Source organism: Mastomys coucha, unplaced genomic scaffold, assembly GCF_008632895.1.
Source record: "Mastomys coucha isolate ucsf_1 unplaced genomic scaffold, UCSF_Mcou_1 pScaffold22, whole genome shotgun sequence".
Lineage (NCBI taxonomy): Eukaryota > Metazoa > Chordata > Mammalia > Rodentia > Muridae > Mastomys > Mastomys coucha.
In genome coordinates this window covers 232,775,559-232,795,615 of record NW_022196905.1, presented here as the reverse complement: position 1 = coordinate 232,795,615, position 20,057 = coordinate 232,775,559, and the positions used below count along the sequence as shown (strand labels likewise).

The 20,057-nt window shown below is 47.3% G+C and overlaps 1 protein-coding gene across 2 annotated transcripts in view; it reads right to left on the bottom strand.

Moving 5' to 3' along the window:
- Nucleotides 1-17,209: 17,209 nt before the first annotated feature.
- Nucleotides 17,210-20,057, bottom strand: part of Herpud1 (homocysteine inducible ER protein with ubiquitin like domain 1) — a 9,825-nt gene continuing 6,977 nt past the window's right edge. For both annotated transcript variants that reach the window (XM_031340907.1, XM_031340906.1), the window contains exons 7-8: nt 18,662-18,764; nt 17,210-17,973 (exon numbers count right to left, since the gene is read on the bottom strand). In XM_031340907.1, coding sequence (XP_031196767.1) covers nt 17,809-17,973; nt 18,662-18,764 — 268 coding nt within the window. In that variant the 3' untranslated portion in view covers nt 17,210-17,808. The remainder of the gene's footprint in view (nt 17,974-18,661; nt 18,765-20,057) is intronic.

Here is a 20,057-nt window from a genome sequence, read left to right as displayed (position 1 = left end):
AGGGGATGGACCTTGGAGGCTAGCTTTAGGAATGTAAAGGTTTTAGCAAGGGAGAGGAATAGGGGGGAAATCCAAGACTTTTCTATGCTGTGTTTGCTATGCTGAGGCCTACCAGAGCCCTTCATTTACCCGTCCCTTCAGGACCAGCTTCAAGGTGAAGAAGATGAAGTTTGTGAACATTCGTTTAATCCAGGCCAGGCCTAAGGGGACCAAGCATCACAGTAAGATTCTGTGTAGTCATATACATGCATAGAGTACCTACTGTATGTTGAGCAACATTCAGGGCTCCACTACCCTCAGAATCCTCCAAGTTCTCAGGAAATAGATATTGTCATTCTCACGTCACAGCTGAGATTGCTAAACCTGGAAATGCCTGGGGCCCAAGCGTTAACCACATTGCTACCTTAGACTTTCCTACTTCCTGACACACCTTTACCTTCCACATGGCCACGGTTGAAGATTGGCTCTAACGCTTTGATTCAATCAGGAATCTGCGTGTCCAAACATTAAAGGTCCTTGTCCCCGACTGGTTTTTGATTGATCAATAAAGATGCCAGAGGCCAATGGCTGGGCAAAGGGAGATGGGGCGGTACCCTTAGAATTGTGCGGGCTAGGTTGCAGGGGAAAGGAGACTGAGGATCGCCAGGATGAGGACGGATAGCTACAGGAGAGAGCCAACCAGCCATGGGAGAATTTGGGTAAGTGGCCACTGGCCACCCACACTTGAGATGTCCACCTCCTGGTCCACAGAAGAGACCATGCAGGTGTAGGGACATTACAGTACGTGGGGAGAGAGGGGGACCTAAGTCACCTGGGTGGGTGTAAATTCATCCCAAGCCCAAAGTTGGACAGGGGCAAAGGAAGGCAAGTGGAGACACGTGACCAGGGACATCGGGCAGAAATAAAGCCAAAAACCTTCCTAGTCTCAGGGATACAGGGGTCAGAAGTCTTCACCTGGGGTGGCCTCTAGAAAGTGCACAAGGCAGGGGACCTCCTGTCCCCTATACCTTCAGAAGAGTCCCCTGCCAGCACCCTGACTGTGCCCTTGTCACATCTGTCCTACAACTATAAGACAACAAGCAAGTGCTGCTTAAAGTCTCTAAAACTTTCACCATTTGATGGCAAACTGGTAATGAATACAGACTCTTCCTGGAGGTGATTGATGGAAGAAGAAGGGGAGCTCTGCTTGGAAGGTAGCCTCAGCGGGCCTGGAAGCACCCTGAACACGGAGAGGATCCAGGCTTTGGGTGAACCGGAGGACATGTGTGTGGTCAGAGGAGGCCCTCAGAAAAGGGACCAGAGGGCAGAGACCAGCTGGGAGGCCTGCAAGACATTGGGAGTTTCATGCTCTATCCACACCTGCTCTCCAGTGGGTCTGCTGGAGCACGTGAGCCACAAGGTGGTCCAGCTGTTGTCACTCAGGCCCTCGTGTGTGTGTGTGTGTGTGTGTGTGTGTGTGTGTGTGTGTGTGTGTGGTAGGTACTTTACCTACCAAGTGGTCTCCGCAGGTCTATTACACTTTGTTCTGTCCCTTTCACAGAAAACAAGGTAAAGCATCCCCATTGTACTCAATGATGTCAGTTACAGTCATCTAGCCATGCCTGTGTGGGCAACACTTACATAGGAATAAAAATCTATTATTGGCAATCTAGTCTAGACTGCCACCAATGTATGAAAGGTTCTCTCTCTCTCTCTCTCTCTCTCTCTCTCTCTCTCTCTCTCTCTCTGTGTGTGTGTGTGTGTGTGTGTGTGTGTGTGTGTATCTGTCTGTCTTAACAGGTTCTCTGTATGTAGTTTTGGCTGTCCTGGAACTTGCTATGTAGACCAGGCTGGTCTTTAACTCAGAGATCCTTCTGTTTCTACCTCACAAGTGCTGGAATTAAAGTTGAGCAACATCACACCTGGCAAGGTCATATCTCCTTTAACAATTCCCAAGACACATTTGCAGCCTCTGGCCTATTGTGACGTAGGACCAGGATGTCATTATTTTCATTATACAGAGAGAGAAACTGACACGCAAGGTCGCACAGGGACCTGACTGCCTCATGTCCCTCTCACTCCAGCTCTAGTGGTCCTCAGGCTTCCAGCACTGCTAACACCATAGTGACTCTAAAGAGGGACAGGCTCCCTTTCCAACATACCGCTGGTCACACTATAAAAGGTCCAAGACACAAAAGTGTCTTCCTTGGGTTTGAGGCTTAGATACAGAAAGTTGGGTCCCAGGAACTGAACTTACAGTTCAGGTGTGCCATCCCCACTGTGTGACCCCCAAGCAGCCTTGCCTCTCCAGTCTCTCCTTTCTTATTTGTTTAGGAGGGCCTTTAGGGAGATGCAACCATGAAATTAATTAATTAACTAGTTAATTAATTAAAACACAGCTTATAAGGCATGAGGCACATAGTCTGCTCTTGGGCCTGGCCATAATCCCAATCAAGTCAGGAGGACCACTTGGCTCAGAAATCTCAGCACACAGCCTCTCTTCGCTTCATCTTCCTAGAACAGACGAAAGAGATCCTCAAGGCCTGACTCCTGCTGAGGCTGCTTCAGAGGTGAGTACATGCCAGTCATTCCGGGGTCACTTACAGCTGGACAGACTGAAAGCAGGGGGAAGTGTGTCAGTCAGGTCTGCACCTCAGTTCTGCTGTTCCTCCTCCCTTCGGCCAGAGTATGCCCCAAGGCCTTCCCTTCCAGCCCCAGCCCTGTCACCCACTTGTGCAAACCATACTTGATGCAGTCAAGTTGTGTCATGGCCCTCATACCCATCACGCCCTTGATATCTGGATAGGAGGCTCTCTAGAAGGCTATCTGGATGACCTTGGCTGTCTCCTCTGGACTACTCTTCCTCTCTGGAAGAGGCCTCCCAGCAGGGAGCAGGCCCCTGGGTGGGAGTGAGGGAGCAGTCCTCAGGAAACGTGGAACCCCTTCCCCAGATCCTGCTCATACCCCAGGCTATACCTCCCAACACTTAGGGCCTTTGTGATTCTAGTCAAAATGGCGGCCCCAAGCTCCAGCTGCAATGAACCCCTCTAGCTGTACTCAGACCCCTAGCTCCGAATACAATTAGTATGGAATGTCCTGTATGGATAACACAACTTATCCTCCCCACATCCTCATCTGACTGAATCCCAAAGGGATCAGAGGGCTAAGGTCACACAGCAGTTGGTGACTGATGCTTGACTCTGGCCACAGGTTGGCCTCCATTGCCAAGGACACACAATCCCATCTTTGTTCCTAACCCCTTTCCCCCAGGTTCCCTGAAGTTCTCCCTGCTGGGAGGCCTCATCCCAGAGAGGCTGAACAGTGGTCCAGGGTGGGCTGGTTGAAGGTGAGGCTTCTCTGAGCAAACCATTCATCTGGCTATTTGAAATCTAGCAGGGAACAACAAACTTTGAATGTGCGGCCAGAGGAGAAAGGGGAGTCCTGACCTTCAAACCCCCTATCACAGCTCGTCCCTTTCTCTCACCCTCCCTCTCCTCTTCCCCTCTCTCCCTCCCTATCTCCCTCTCTCTCTCTACTTTTGTTTCCCCTGGCCCCCGACCCCCAATCTGCCAAGGTGCAGCCTTGCGCCAGTAGCTACTTTTGACAACAGCAGAGGTCCCTAAAGAAAGACTAGCTGGACAGATAGGCCGGTACGTGCATAGCAGAAGGACTTAGTGATGCAGCACACAATGCCTGCCTCTTACACAGTGCTGCTGGAGCAGGCCCAGAGGCCTCCTAGCAGAGCCAGGCTCAGGAGCGCAACAGCTAGCATGATGCTCCAGCAACAATGGCCAGTGGACAGCCTGCGTCCTATATATGAGTTTGCCCAGCCCCCGTGGGGTTCTTCGGGGAAGCAGGCTTGTGTTGTTGTTGTTGTTGCTGTCGTTTTTGTGTTTTTCTGTCCCCAAGGATTCACCTCCTTTCTGTCCAACACCTTCTCCCGGGGTCAGTGTTGGATGTATGATCAGAGTGCCGCACACTCTGTTCGTCCGCCCTCAAAAGCACCCACACCCTCCTATTGAATGCTTCCTTGCATTTATCGCCCCTTCCTCCTTAAATAAGCCCAGCTACACTTTTATCTCTCCTTGCCACAAAGAGAGAAGTCAAAATACAATGAGCGTTAGTATCGGCTTCCTGGCTTCCGGCTGGCCACAGTGACCTAATCTCGGGGTTTGCTGCTGAAGGGACAGATGAGCGTCTCGGCTGGTAAGGACCTGAATACCAATCTCTCCTTCGTTGTTTTTGAAAGGCCAAGGACCTCTGATTGCCTGACAGTATCTCTCTGGAGCATTCAACTGTACCTTGGCACCAGAACACCACCTTCTCAGCCTCCTGCACGGCCTGCACTTTGGGATACTCCAGTTAGAGAACACGCAGCTCTGTTGCTTACACCTTTATTGTCTTGAGGATGAGGATAAGGCCCAGAGAGGGAGGAGAGCTGTCACAGACCACAGAGCAGTTGGTGGCAGCCTGTAAGAGTTCTGAAAACCCCCATTACCCATCTCTGAGGGGCTAGAGCATAGCTTAGGCCTCCATGCTGCTTCCCTCTCAAGATCTCTTTGCTTTGACAGTTCTTGGAATCAAACTTTTCTGGATTTCTGAATCACTAGGGTTGTGAAGCCTCTATGTCCTTATCTCCAGACAACAGACAAGGAACAAGATAGTCTGTCTGTCTGTCTGTCTCTCTCTATATATCTCTATATCACACCCAGGCTCATGGTGACTGTCCTGGAAGCCCCATAAGGCAAAGAAGGAGTTCTGTTCCCAGTGGAACATAATGTAGAGGGTGCAGCTCCAGAGTGCATACTCCATAGGAGAGGTGCAGGAGGCCCAGGGTTTCAGTGCCTGCCCACTTCTCTGCCCCACATTCTCTTGGATAACAGCGGGAACTATAGTGGAGGCAGGGTATGCCCAGACCTTAGCTACTGTAGCCTGTTTCCCATGGTCAGAGCCCACCCTGGCCATGTCCTTTGACAGTCACTTAACCCAGCATCGTTCACCTTGGAAGAGTTACGGTGTTTCTGAGAATTCTCATATTTATCATATTATTTTAAAAATACAAATGGAAGCCTAGAAATATAGCTCAGTTGGTGTAATGTTTGCCTAGCATGCTCAGGGACCTAGGTTTGATTTCCAGGACTGCATAAGAGCGAGTGTAATGGCACATGCTTGTAATCTCGGTTTGTGTGGTAGTCATGAAGATTAAAGATTAGAAATTCAAGGTTATTTGTGGGTTTCATAGCAAGTTTAGGACTAGCCAGGGTTACACAGAACCCTGTCTGTCTGTCTATCTATCTATCTATCTATGTATCTATCTATCTATCTATCTATCTATCTATCTATCTATCTATCTATCGGCTCATAACTACCTGTAAATCCAACTCCAGGGAATCTAGTACTGTAGCCCGCGTGGTCCTCTCGCCGGGAAGAAGACATGCGGACACTCTAGGTTCCTTCTGCAGCAACTGTTTATTTGTCTCCATCCATAGTGAAAAAGGGGTCGAGCCCAAAATCCGCACTGCTTATATACACCACAGTGCATGTATCTGCCCACAGCGTGGTGTGTCTGCTCATGATTGGCTGTTCGCTCATTACCCTACGTAACGCCCCAGAATGGGCTGTGACATGGCGTCTTTTCACTCTACGCACATGCGCAAACAGTTCTCTACGCACATGCGCAAACAGTTGTTTACTCAACAGCGGAAGTAGGCGCCATCTTGCCATGGCGAATGCCGGCTCCCTACATAGTACCTCTAGTTTCTGTGAATATCAGCACATGCACATACCTAGACATATAGACACACACTTGCTCAGCTTAGACACACACACACACACAAATTTAAAAATAATAATTTTTTTTTAAAGAGATCAATTCATCTGTTAGCCTTTCCATTCCAAAACAAACTTATCTGGTAAGGTGTGCATGATAAGCGGTTAGCCTCCGCATATTTATTCAATGGAGGTCCTGTTTCCACCTCTTTGACCTAGGTGGTCATGTGATTGCTGCCTGCATGATAACTCCCCACTGCTCTGAGAGATTGTGCCAAAAACCCCTACTTAGTGGTCAGCATATCCATCTGGGATCATAGCTGGGGTGTGTCTTCACACAGTAGGTTCTCAGGTACATAGCACATAGTAAGTGCATAGTAAATGCTGGTTGAATTGTGTGTAAACTGGCAAGCATGGTAGCTTACCCTTCATATACATCTTATTCCATTCTCATGATAACCCTATGAGAGTTATTACCTTCAATAATCTGAGCTCAGGAAGGTTCCTCCAGGTGACACAACTGAAAGAGGTCACAGGACTTAAACCCCAAAGGTCACATTCTGCAGTCATCTGTATAGTGCCAGAAACAGTCATGTTCCATCTTCAAAGAGCAACCACCATGGAGGTCTCTAACACATTGTGGGCCATGAGTCAGGCTTGCCATAGCTCTCTCACACTCCCATTTTCCCATCTAGCTTTCCCTGGTGGTGGGCAAAATTGTGACCACTAGCAAAGTGTCTACTGACTGTGTAGTGGCACGTTCTCCCCAGCACAGTCCCCACGAGTGAGTGCCTGAAACAGGAGAAAGGGAGAGGAACAGCACTGGTGACAGAGCCCACACAGCCACTGTGAGCCTTTCTCTCCCTGCCTTTGATCGGTACACTTTAGGCCAATAAAAGACTGTCTCAAAAGATGTGAAGCCAGGTGTGGTGGTGCTTGTCTTTAATCCAAACACTTGAAAGGTAGAAGTAAGCACATTTCTTTGACCTCAAGGTCAGCCTGTTCTACACACTGAGTTCTAGGCCAATCAGAGCTTGATGAGACCTTGTCTCAAAGTTATATACATTCATCAAAGAAGGTGGGAGGTCTTCCTTAAGATAACACCTGAGGTTGTCCTCTGACCTTCAAGTGCTTCCATGCACCCAAGCTTAAAGAAATGAAAAATAAATTTGCAAAAGAAAGCTAGTAATGAATTTCTTTCCTGAAATAATATTGCTTGTGAGGAAGGATGTGGGCATTGGGGAGAAGCAAGAGTGGGTATCAGGAAGGAAGAAGAGCAAGCATCAGGGAGGAGCAAGAGTGGGAATCAGGGGTAAGAAAGAGTGGGCATGAGGGAGGAAGGAGAGCAAGAATTAGGGAGAAATAAGAGTGGGTATCAGTGAGGAAGAGGAACAAGCATCAGGGGGAGAAAGAGTGGGAATCAGGGAGAAGGTAGAGCAGGCATCAGGGAGGAACAAGAGTGGGCAATAGGGAGGAGTAATCTAACATGCCACGCCCACTCGTCTACTCCAGTTATGTCTGCAGTATCAGGGTTAAAAGCCTGATCATGGACAAGAAGCATTATGACTTCAAAGGGAGTTTGTGCCTCCTGGGTATTCAGTCAGTCGTTGGCATCCCCTAACTCAGACATGTTCCAGATTAGTCTTTCTAATCGTTAACATGCCTTCTTATTCAGATATAAAGGTACCCCAAGAAATGATTCATAAATGGCTAAAAAAGGGCGTTGTTCCCTGGCCAGCACAATGTTCCAATATATCCTAATTTATTTCCAAGCTGTCCTTAGCTTGGAATTTCTCACAAGGAAGCTGCCTTATCAGATAGGATGTCCTCAGAGTTAGCAACAGAGGTCAGGCACCATTGCTTACTGTTAACATAGTCAGAATTCTCAGGGCAGTCCCACAGAAGACAGAATTGTTTTACATACCAGAGAGTAATTGAAGGGCTTCCCTCACTTAAGGGCATTTTCAGGAACTGCTAGATTGGAACTTCCTGGTGCTTGCTTCCAGCAGACACAGAGAATTAGCTTGGGAATACTAAAATAGCCCCAGTGGAGAGGGCACCACTGCTCTTCCACTTCACACCTGGATGCCTGGATGCCTGATCTTACCTTGGTGTAACCATCACTTGCCTATGTGATCTTACTGACCTTGATGTGACTGTCATCTGCCTACGTGACTTTTGTCATTCATCCTGTTTTCTGTATACTATTTAAGCCTGGTTTTCACTTTGTGCACAAACTTAGATGGACTAAGACTTAGACTTAGATTCATTCATTCAGATTCAAGCTTCGAGCCTCATGCAGTCCGCAGCCCCCCGTCCCCCAGCCCAGAGCACTTGGGCCCGGGGTGTGTGTGTGTGTGTGTGTGTGTGTGTGTGTGTGTGTGTGTGCAGCGCCTGTCCAGAAGAGGTGGCTGCTTTAGACCTAGTGTGTTTTAGGTGGCCTCAATGTACCTCAACTGCTGAGCTGCCAGATTTCTCATTTCTCTTTTGTAATGACTGTAAAAGCCTCATGCCATTTTTAAAAAATACACTCAGATTCATCACTTCCTTGTGTCGATTCTGTCTGTCACTCACCAAATTTTTTTCCCACCTGATCAGAACTCTCATTCCGCAGAACAAGAGGTCCCGGCAACGAACCCAGTCCGTGGCACTAACCTAACCACATACATGTCAGCATGAGTGCAACTTTATGAGTGTTCTTCGGGTAGGCACACATGCACATGTATACATATGTATGTGGAGACCAAAGGACAACCTCCCCACTTTTTTAGATAGGATTTCTCACTAGCCTGGAATGCACTAAGTAGGCAAGTCTACTTGGTCACTAAGTCCCTAAGAGCTTCTTGCCTCTGCAGTCATTCCTGGATTTGTTCTTTGTTTTGTTTTGTTTGTTTTGTTTTACATTAGTTCTGGGAATCAAGCTCAGTATTTTGTCTGCAGGTTATTGAATCTGTGACAACATGAGTAAGTATATAGTCTCATTTCAATATACCAGAGAGCCCAGCCTTGAGTGTGTATATGTTGTTCTGCAGAGAACTTTCTGGAAGGACAGACACTAAATTATTAAGTTGAAAGACTGGGATGGGGCTATTGTTGCCTTTGAGACCCACAGGACTGCCAGGGTCTTCACATTTAAGCATAGGTACAGTAGGCTGTGAGCTTGAAGGATCTCTTAAGAAACAGCAGAATTACCAGATGACAGTTTTGTGGGAGCCCAGCTTTGGCCACGTAAGAGCTACATACCTGAAAGCTGTGGGATTTATCAAAACCTCAGGGTCTTTCTTTCAAAGGGATTGTAAAATCTAGTTTTTCCTCCTGACCACTTAATTCCCAGAAATAATGACTCTGAGACTCATTACTTATTAATAGGTGCTTATGACATAGCTTTAGCTTGGTCTCTGACTAGCTCCTAACTTATTTTCCCTTTTATTCTAACCTGAGTTCAGCTATGTGGCTGGTTTCCTCTCCTTGTCGCCTTATGTCTGTCCCATCAGCATTCTGGAGAGAATATCTCCCTTATTCTAAACCTGAGTTCAGCTGTGTGACTGGCTTATATCCATCTCCTCTATGTTCTCTGGGCGAATCTCCTTTGTCCCTATTTCCCAGAATTCTCTCTCTCCTGGCTGGATATCTCACCTCCTATTTCCTGTCTCAGCTTATTGGTGATGCTTATAAAAGATTCTCTCTACAGAGAGTGATGATGAGACAAGCCATTGTGCGGGAAGGGGGAGACTGAGCACAGTGGCTGGTCCACAGCTTGCTGCCCAGTTTTCAATGTGTGCTGGCATTCTTTCTGATTAGAAGAAGTACCTGCCAACCAGTGTCTGTGCACCAGTGAGGCCTTGAGAGCCTCCAGTGGATGACCTGCTCATCATGGAAAGCTAGTTCATCACAGAGCAGATGTTCAGTAAACTCTGTAAACTTAAAGAGGACCAAAGCTCCCTGTTGATCACTGCAGCCACCACCAAGATGGCCCTGAGGTGTTTCTGTGGATGCATGGCCCCTACTATGAATCCCCACACTACACACAAGCCAGGGCCAAAGCTTACTAATGTTCTGATCAGGCCCAGAGCCTCAGAAGGAATGGCAGATAGCTCCATAGTGTCCAGTGCAGGACCTCCCAACAGAGCCCCAACTGTGGAGGAGCCAGAAGGGCTAAGCCAGCCCTGCTCCTTGGCATTTGTACTTCAGGAATCCAAGCTGACTGGGCCAGGGGCACCCTTCCTGGCATTTCAAAGGATCTAAAGTTGCCTCAAGGTCCTAACCCACCCTATAGCAACCAGTCTTTTTTCTGAACCCTGGACCTTCCAGAAAGTTCAGCCAGAGATCACTGGATAAGACAGAGGACTGAAGGAGGTCTAGAAAGATGGAGATGAGACAGAAAGATGCCAAAGCGTCTGGAGTCAGGCTCAGAGCTAATCTTACCTACCAGAGACCCAAGAAAATGGGAGAGTTAGGACTGGCTGAGTCAGCTTCTGCCCAGACATGGTTCTGTTCTCTGGTGCCTGCTGACTGGCCATCTTGGCTTCCAGCCAAGCCAAATCCCTTACTATAATACTGAATGTTGAGAGAAAATTACTGCACTTGCCACCTCCATGGCACTATTAATAGCATCCATCCAAGATACACATATGTGATACACTCTGTCCACATACCTGCCCAGACAGACATTTGTATGCAGGAAGCCTAGTGCACCTGTGTGTACAATATGCCCATGTGCAAATAAACACATGCCAACTACATGAGACATCCAGACAAATCTGACTGTGAGGCACACTCACCATTAGTACACATGCAGTCCCGCCCACAGCAAGCCCCCAAGTGCACACATTTTAGAATTCACCTCATATGATCATGGTGACAACAGAGACCTTAAAGGGTAGTGAGTGTCTCCTGTCAGTCTTGCGGGAACAACCACACTTTCCCCTTTAACTAAAAATGAGTTTTAAAGGGACAACTGGACTTCCTCACTTTAAAAGAATACATTATACTTAATACCTTAAAAAAATAACACAGTAAACAGACATGTGTTTCATCCAGCTTGCCCTGCACCTGTGCCACCAGGGAGACCTTTAGAAGGCTTGCCTGGCTTTCTTGGACCCTCGTGAACTCAGTATTGGCAGAGCTGGTGTCAATCTGTGTGTAACAGGAGCTTGGAGCCAGTGTGATTTCCCTTAGGCACCCTGCTGGATACAAACAGGCCCTCTTGTGTCAACCCTATTGTCCTTCCGTGGGAACAATCCCAGGCCAGCCCCAGCCAGCCAGCTGTCATCAGAACAACCCTCTGCCTTTCCACTGTCTTCTGCCACTAGTACCAGGTGGTGTCTCAGTGCCCCCATTCCCAACACTGCCCATCAGCCCTGGTCAGCACTCTCTGCTGTCTTCTTGTCTGTTCCTCCTCCATGAGCTGGCTCTAAGTAGGTTTGCTGTATCCATGGGGATGCAGCAGAACCGACCTTGTACATCCTTTCTCTGGCCATAAGGGAACTATGCTAGGAGATGCGTTCTCCAGTGACTATTAAAAACACAAGAGAACCAGCTGGAGAGGTGGCTCAGCACTTAAGTGTGCATACTGCTCTTGCAGAGGACCTGAGCTTAATTCCCAGCACCTATACTGGGAAGCTCATAATTATCTGTGACAACTCCCCCCACCCCTTACACACACATTATTTTTTAAGTTTTTCCTTTAAAGAGAAACACACGAGCATTTATAACCTAAGAGATCTATGGTGCTGGCTGATACAGTCTATGGGACTGTCATCGTCTACAGAAGAAGGAAGTGGAGGGAGCATCTTCACAAGTCACTGAAGACACTTGGCTCATCTCCCCTCTTCCTTCTTAAACTCCAACTCTGCGGAGTACACCGCCATCAAACTTCACGGCTCACTGCTCTTCCAATGGCCCCAGTCTGCCTTAGCTACTTTTAAAATAAGATTTATTTATTTTATTTACATGAGTACACTGTAGCTGTCTTCCGATGCACCAGAAGAGAGCATTGGATCCCATCATAGATGGTTGTGAGCCACCATGTGGATGCTGGGACCTGAACACTGAAGAGCAGTCAGTGCTCTTAACCACTGAGCCATCTCTCCAGCCCCTAGCTGATACTGTCTCACATGAGCTGACCCGTCCATTTCTGGGTCTCATCCCTTACCACTTCTCTTGGCTCAGTCTCAAGCACATTATCATGTGAGATGTGTGTCCTGCCAAGCTCTCTCTAACCCCAGGGCATTTGCAGTTCTTCAACCTGTTCAGTTTCCTCAGGGCTTTTCCAGACCTCGGCCTAGTCTTTCCTCCAACACACACAATCACTACCATCTATTCACTACGTCATAATTCCTCTTCCTTCTACGCATGTTCTGTATCTTCGTACACCTTTGTGCAATCTCTATTGGCTTACCAGGATGTAAACCCCACGTGGATTTACCAGTACTAACTGCTGAATGTGTGTAATACCATGCATTTATTTATGCTCTGGTCAGCCAGTGGTGGCCCCCACACCTTGATATCGGTCAGCACCTCTGTCTTTGGGTACACACACTTTCATGTACTGGATCCCAAGTGCTTTACCAAAGGTCCACACGGAAGGCTTGGTTCTCAGTGCTGAAGTGTTTAGAGGTGGAGCCTTTGGGATCTAACTGAATCATGCAGGCCCTGATCTTACTGGTGGACTAATCCACTGATGGATTCCTAGCTTTACTAGGTTACTGGAAGGTGATGTGAACTTTAGGAGGTGGGCTTATTTGGAGGAAGCTGATCTCAGAGCAGTGAGCCTTTTGATGGTTGGATATATTTAATCCCTGGTTTCTTTCTTAGTCTTCTCTCTTCATTCTTTTTTCTCCTCCCTCTCTCCCTTCATTCCTCTCTTCCCGTTTCCTAGTAACACCCCTTTTCCCACTCTCTTCCTCCCCCATCTCTCTCTCTGCTTCCTGGACTCCACAAAATGGGCATTTTTGCCCTACATACACCATGCCATTGTGTTCCATCTCACCACAGGCCTGGAGACTATGGAGCCAAGCAGTCTGAATCCCCCAAAGTACGTCCTTCAGATAAGCTGAATTTCTTGGGTATTTTGTGACAGGCTGATTGACATTGCCTTGACTGGAGACGTCTGCCCAACCTGATACTCTTCACCATTTAAATCTTCAGATTCACTTAAATCTTTTGGGTTGGGGCCTGTCTCTTCCTATAGACTCCAGCCTAGATGGGGAAATCTCAGCCTTTGCTGGAGACACCACATACACTTTGTTCTCAGAGACAAGTAAGAGAACAGTCCCTGATACAACAAGTGTCCCAGCCTGCCGGGCATCCCATGTTGGCTGACATGACACACAGGGACAAGGAGCTGAGACTCTTCAGCAGTCCGGGTACTGCCAGAGAAGCAGAAGCAGCTGGGATGTGTGTGTATTGTTGTGGGCTTTTGTGCTTGTGGCTGGGCAGGTCTGCCATGGAGGGACCTCAGGCAGGATTTAAGGCTGCAGCCTGGTTTCTCCTCTCTGAGGAGACCTTAAGTCTGTGAGCCAATTAAGTGGGCCTTCCCAGGTTATGGAGGGCCACCCTTGATTTACAGGCACCTGATCGCAGCACTCTATGTGTACAAGCCAGACCACACTGTTTATGTGTTTGGAAAGCTGGACTCAGACAGGCTGAGTTGGACCAGTGCAGTTCTCTTTTGTCAACTTGACACCCGTGCACATCTCCTTAGGCCATCTTTAACCTCCAGATAAATGACAATGATTCCTTGTGCAGTAGAAACACGCAGACCTTCTCCTCAGAAGGATATGCACAGTCCCTGGAAATGGCCACTTCGTTCCCTGAGAACCTGGGGCTTACATTCTGGGACATAAATTACAACTATTAATTAGTATCTATGTTAGATGATAAAGGGTAAGAGGGAGAGGGAAGCAGAGTGACACAGATGTGTCACTTACAAGTTCCCGACAGCTATTCACAACGAAACAAGATGTGCACTTGGCAATGGCATTGCTCAAGCGAAGCTGGTCACATGACTGCACATGGTGCTTTCCTATTCGTCCTCCACCTTCCGTTGTGCTGAGGGAGCACTATGGTCATGGGGGCTTCACTCCCTGTTGAGGGGATCCAGTTCTTCTTTCTTAGTCCCGACTGAATTGAGATGTGATGGCCCCTTTAGAAGGGAGATAGTACAGAGACATTGCTTCTGTATCCTGTCTTCCCCTCTGCTTCTGCCAAGCGGCCCAGTTTCCTCTCAATCACCAGGATCTATTGCTCCAGTTAATAGAGTGGCTTCCTTCTTGTCACTGCAGAGGCATAGGGGGTCCAGAGCAGCCAGGCCATGTCATGCTTGGCTCCCAGGTTAATCCCTCATTATTGTGGGCTGATTAAATTAATTGAATTGTTCCCTATGCTGTTGGTCTGTTTCTGTTGCTATAACTGAATACTACAGCCTGATAGTTTGTGCAGAATAGAGGGTTTTGTAGCTCACAGTTCAACAAGCAAGGGGGCTCAATGTCAAGATGCCAGCACCTGGCGGAGGGCCATTGGTTACATGATAATATGGAGGGGAGGCTTCATATGGACAAGACTGGAGAGCTATAAACTAGGGTCTACTTCAGAAAGCCACTAATTCCATCAAGAGGGCCCCACTCTCATAACCTCAGATAACTCTACTTCCCAAAGGTGTCACCCCCAAAGACTTTCAATATATGAATTTGGAGATCGTTTTCAACATGAAAATTGGGGAGGGGGGAACAGACTCAGAACCTATCACCCACTAATCCATGTCTATCCAGAACCTCAGAGTGTGTGCTTTTATGGAAATGGGGCATTTTCAGTTTTAAAGCCAATGGCTAGCATCCTCATAAGACAACATGAGGATGCAGAAGCACAGAAAGAGGGGATTTGGGCCAGGTAATGGTGCAGTGAGAAAGGGGAGTGGTATAGCTGCTTAGCCAGAGAGCATTGGGTTGCTAAGACACTAAAAGTGAAGGGTCCAGAATGGATTTTCCATCAGAACCCCAAGTTAGGAGCACCTTCAGAGTCCTAGCCTCCAGAACTCAAGAATGTCTTCAGGTCACCTGGTTTGGGGATTGAGGTTCTTACAAAGCCTTAGGCATTTTATATACACCACATGACCTATGCCCTCTAGATGCTGGGCCAAGGTGCAAAGGTTTTACTAGGGTAGAGTCCCTCTCCATCCTGGTTGATTCCATACATACAACCCCTCAATGGATGTTGTCCCCACTTTGCAAGGCACTGCCACATGGTGGTGCTGTAACTGAGTCCACAGACGGCCACTCCACAGCTACTTCAGAATGCAGGCTTCCATAACAAATCATCAGGAGCCAAGGCAATACAACACAGGCATTTGTCCATGTGAAATAGCATCAGCAGGGTCAGGTCATGCTGGAAATCTCCATGGAAGATCACTTCTTGCTCCTTCTGGCTTTGGATGGTGCTGGTGATACTCGCATTATTATTATTCGACAGTGTAAGTCCAGTCTTCACTTGTCTTCATAAGACTGTCCTCCTGCAGGGTTCAGATTTTCCTGCTCCAAAGTCTATCTGCAGTGTAACTTCATCGTAACTAGATTATCTGTTTATACTCCATTTCCAAATCAGGTCACATTCACAGGCTCCATGTGGATAGGTTTTAGTGAACACTATTTGGTCCGGTGTAACGGGATACGGCAGCAAATCCCACTGGGTGTTGACCCACTGCGGGTCTGTGGGCCCTGCGTGTACTGAGGAGGAGGTCCTTATCAGAAGTGGTGCTGCACAGAATACCATGAAGACACAGCAGCATTGGCATGAAATGCTCTCCGCACACAGAAACAAAGGACTTGATAACCATCCTTGTGACTGGCACACTGAGCGCTCAGTAGTGGCTGCGAGCAGGTTCACCATTGGTAGAAGAGTTCATGTTGCTGATTCTAGGCAAGGCCTCCATCCCTGTCACCCTGATACGTTCATGAGCCAGTGGGACCATGGTGGGAGGAGGGGCGAGGGAAGGAGGCTAGCTGGCATCCACAAGTAGGTCCTTCTGCCCACTTTCTCAAAAGTCTTTCTGTGGCGCTTACTCCTTCATGAGAATTCACATAGGACACAGGTACCATGATCCCTCTGCCTGTTCAGAGGTCCACCTACATGCCTCTTTCCAGGGCTCCTGTCACCAGCTTCTTAGTCATATTTCTTCCGAGTCTTTGCCCAACTAGCTAAACCACCAGCCTCAGCCCAAAACCAGCATATACAGAATTGGCATATACCACAATATAATTAGGATACACCACAGTATAATTATGAACAAGGTCTAATCAGGATGCAGTTGCAGTTCTGGATGTTTCTCTTGCCCCAAACATATGATCCCATTAGCTAAAGGTCTGCCCACAAGAAAGAGTTCCCTAAACCGCTGCCATGTCTCTGGGATGCTTCAAAGAGAAAGAAAGAGAGGGGAGGGAGGGAGGGAGGGAGGGAGAGAGAGAGAGAGAGAGAGAGAGAGAGAGAGAGAGAGAGAGAGAGAGAGAGAGATAGATAGATAGATAGCTGTCCTTTCCCAGGTGCTGTTTACATATCACCATATCACTCAGGACTATCTTTGAAGCAGGTCTGTGGGCTCTTCATCTGCCAGCCAATCATAGGGAATTTGCATGAGGGCTTAGGGGGAGACTGGGAAAGAGGGAGTTTATCAGGGGTGAGGACCACGGGCCTGGGACCTTATCACAGACACAACGCATCACTTTGATGAGAAATTGATGCTTGAAGAGTCTCCTCTAACCCTGCAGACTCCAACAGCATTAGGGACCATTCCTCTGTAACACACTAAGGCAGCGCCAGCACTTGTTTCCTTTGGTAGAGACCACCTTTAGGTCTATGTTCTTGTTAACTAGTTAGAGCTCTTCCTAACCCCTTGTGCCAGAGTACTCAATGAAAACCTCTGCTTAGTGGGTACACATCAAAGCACTCCAGGTTAACCCGCTTTGAATTTCTGCCACCAGAGCTTCATCCCTCACATCCAAAGAACACTGTGCTGTAACTCACTTCCAAGATGAGATTCTGGGCTTGGTTTCTGGCCATCTCTGCCTATGGCTACCCAGGCATAAGGACTGTTTTCAGGGCAGATGCAGCTTTAAAGTCACTCATGAGGAACCTGGGTTGGTGACTAAAAACCTCTCTAGTCTCATCCTTTCCTTTCTTAGTTGAAATCGAAGTTTCTCAGAAGAAATAATTAGGCCCCGTACCTTAAATTTGGGGGATCTAGTATTGGTGGGCTCTACATAAGCTGGTGACATTTAGGTAGTAAATGGGGCCATACACAGGCACAGCCCTAGTTACCAAGAGCTTCTGCAGCCTCACCCCTTGCTGGCACAAAGAACGATTTAGAAAAGAAGTATTTGGGTTACTTAAGAATCAGCAGCTGAACTGTTGCTTCTCCAGTGACAAAAGACACAGCAAACTTGCCAGGACAATGGAGTCTCTACCACGGTCATTCATAGCAAAACTTTATTGAACAGAAAACTGGCAAAGGTTTTACCTCTGCCAAGTCGCCGCCCTCGGTTTAAAGTAAAGCACTGCATTTTAAAAAGCAATTATACATAAGTCTCTCCTAGAAAAGTCCTGCTAACATGTCTAGCAATTCACTGATTATATAAAGTAGTACACTTAGTGTAATTTGAACATTCCAACAGGAATCAAATCGAACCAGCAGAACCGCTTCTGCATCTATGACTTCCATGTAGAGCACACATGCACACACGTCTATGACTTCCATGTACAGCACACATGCACACACATCTGGGGAGGTGCTCAGGCAGAACATGCGACCCTGGGCCTTCTGCTTACAGTGCCTATGAAACTACATACAGTATACATTAAAGCTCTTCAGAATAACGACATGAGGGGCCCTGTTCAGTTTGTACCACGGCTTCATGTCTTAGTTTGTGCTTTTGCTTGGCACAGAAGCACATCGTCATCCTGTGGCTTTTCAATGACTCTGTTGAGTCCACACCAGGGGAGGAAAAGGAGCTGGAGCCAGATGATCCAGTCCAAGCTGTCAAAGCCTCCAGCGAGAGAGCACAAGGGCCATCAGTTTGCTAGGGCTGGCGGGCCTTCTGGAAGAAGAGAGGCAAAGAAAGTCTTGAAGACTAGCCATGCTGTGCTCATAAATGAGGGGCTGGTGTGCTCACGGTCCAGCACTTCACGGTCTGGGGGTTGACGGTTGGGGTCTTCCATTTCAGGGTCAACACCTCCCTGCAGGCAAAGAAACAATGAGAAAAATGATTAGGGCCTACAGGAACACCTATCCTGAAGTCGGGTCAGGGTAAAGCCTGGTGGGCTGATGATCCCTGGGGATGAGTCCTTAGCTGCAGGAGGTACATCTCCAATTCTACAGCACATCTGCAGTTGGCCTTCCATAGTTTAGAACACTGCTCTTGGCCAGTGTCAGAGGAAGTGACCTTCGGTTACTATCAAACAGTAATTAACTTTGCTGCACGCTAACCAGTCTTCTAATTAATCTAATCGGGACAGTGTCCTGAGCTAAAAAACCAACCTGGCAACTCAGTGTTCTAAAAGTAGACTAGAGAGGCAATTTCTGTTATTCAGGATTACGCATTAATATGCCTTATGAAGAAAATCTATTCTGAGATGTGGTTATGTACCCAGTCAATTAGAATAACTATCCACCAGCAGTTTCCATAGTTAAGTATACTGTTACATATCTCTTATTCTCAAAATGTGGGTCAACCTCCCCATCATTACATATGTAGAAATCCCAATTGCCATATGCCTATATAGAATATTCAAAGTCTTAGAAATAGCTGCCATAAGAATAACTTTTTGAAAAACCATAAAATACTTAGCCTTTAAAAATGGCAAACCACTAGTTTACAAGTTTGAAGGCTCAGGACTAGAGTGGGCAGGGCAGTGAGGCCTGTACCTGGAGGTTATTGTTAGGGTCCTGGTTGGCAGCTTCTTGAGGACCATCATCCGCAAAGTTCTGAACTGGCCTCTGTCTGAATGGAAACCAACCAACGTGGTGCCTTTGAAGAAAGCACAAACAGGCACATGTCAGCTAAGTCACTGTGGGGTTCACACAAGAATCTGAAGGCCCCAAAGCTTATGCAATACCAGCTGTACAGCCATTCTGTCAGCCCCTAGATTCTCTCAGGCCTCTGGTCCTTAAAAGCAGGGGTGTGTGTTTTATTCACTGGCAAAAAATAATATCTGGATGCAGTGAGTGCTAATAAATGCTTGTTGATATGAAGTAAACCTGGCACTTGAAAACCTCAATGGAGCCACGGTATAGTGGCCTGGGGCCTGGTAACTCCAGCCCCAAGAGGCTAAAGAAGGAAGCAAAGTTTGAAGCCTGTCTTGGCTACAGAGGTCCATGCCACTGGCCAACTCAGCAAGACCCTGTCTCCAAAAAAAAAAAAAAAAAGAAAGGAACAATCTGAAATTATAATTTAGTGGGAAGTGCCTGATTGCCTGGATGGAGGCAGCCTAGGGTTCTACTCCAGCACCACAGAATCAAAGCAAACCAAACTTAATAGAAATGGGAAATATAATCTATATAAAGCTGCTGTAATCATACATATATATATATATGTGTGTGTGTGTGTGTCTCTGTGTGTGTATATCATATAATAAGAACCTCAATTTGGTCACAGAAATATTTGATTCTAGACATAGAATGTTTGATAAAAGGCTTTAACTGGAAAAAAAAATCTAACAAAATTCAACTTTCAAGACAAAATATTAAGAATGCTTGTGCTTCTTACATGTTAAAAAACTAAAATCAAACCCGATTTTACTATAAAAGAAAGTTCTTCTCTCCCTTCTAACCAGAGACCTCTCCCTCCAGGCCAAGCTTTCTGGGGCCGTATCCTCAAGATGAGCTCTGCTACACACTGCTGGAAACTGAAGCAGCCCTTCCTACCACCTACTTAACCACAACCAGCCCTCTGGCCGGGACATCCTTCGGACACTGTCAAATGTCCCCTGTTGGGGGTGGGGGGTGATGTAGAATTATCTCCAGTTGGCAGCTGGAGCAAACACAAAGTGTGTAAAGAGTCACCGGCCCTGCGTGGCTGTGACAGCACTGTCTGAACTTTGTCCTGCAAGACAGCTACAGCCTGATAAAAAGGCACTCTGTCCTGAAAACAACTATAGCCTCTTATGCTTCAGGATGGCTCTGTACTGTACTTCATGAGCCTGTGAGCCTGACAGGTCATTTATCCACGGATCAGACGATGAAAATACTCTTCTTGGTTCTATGCCCCAGTGTAGGGGAATGCCAGGGCCAGAAAGTGGGAGAGGGCGGGGTGGCAGGCATG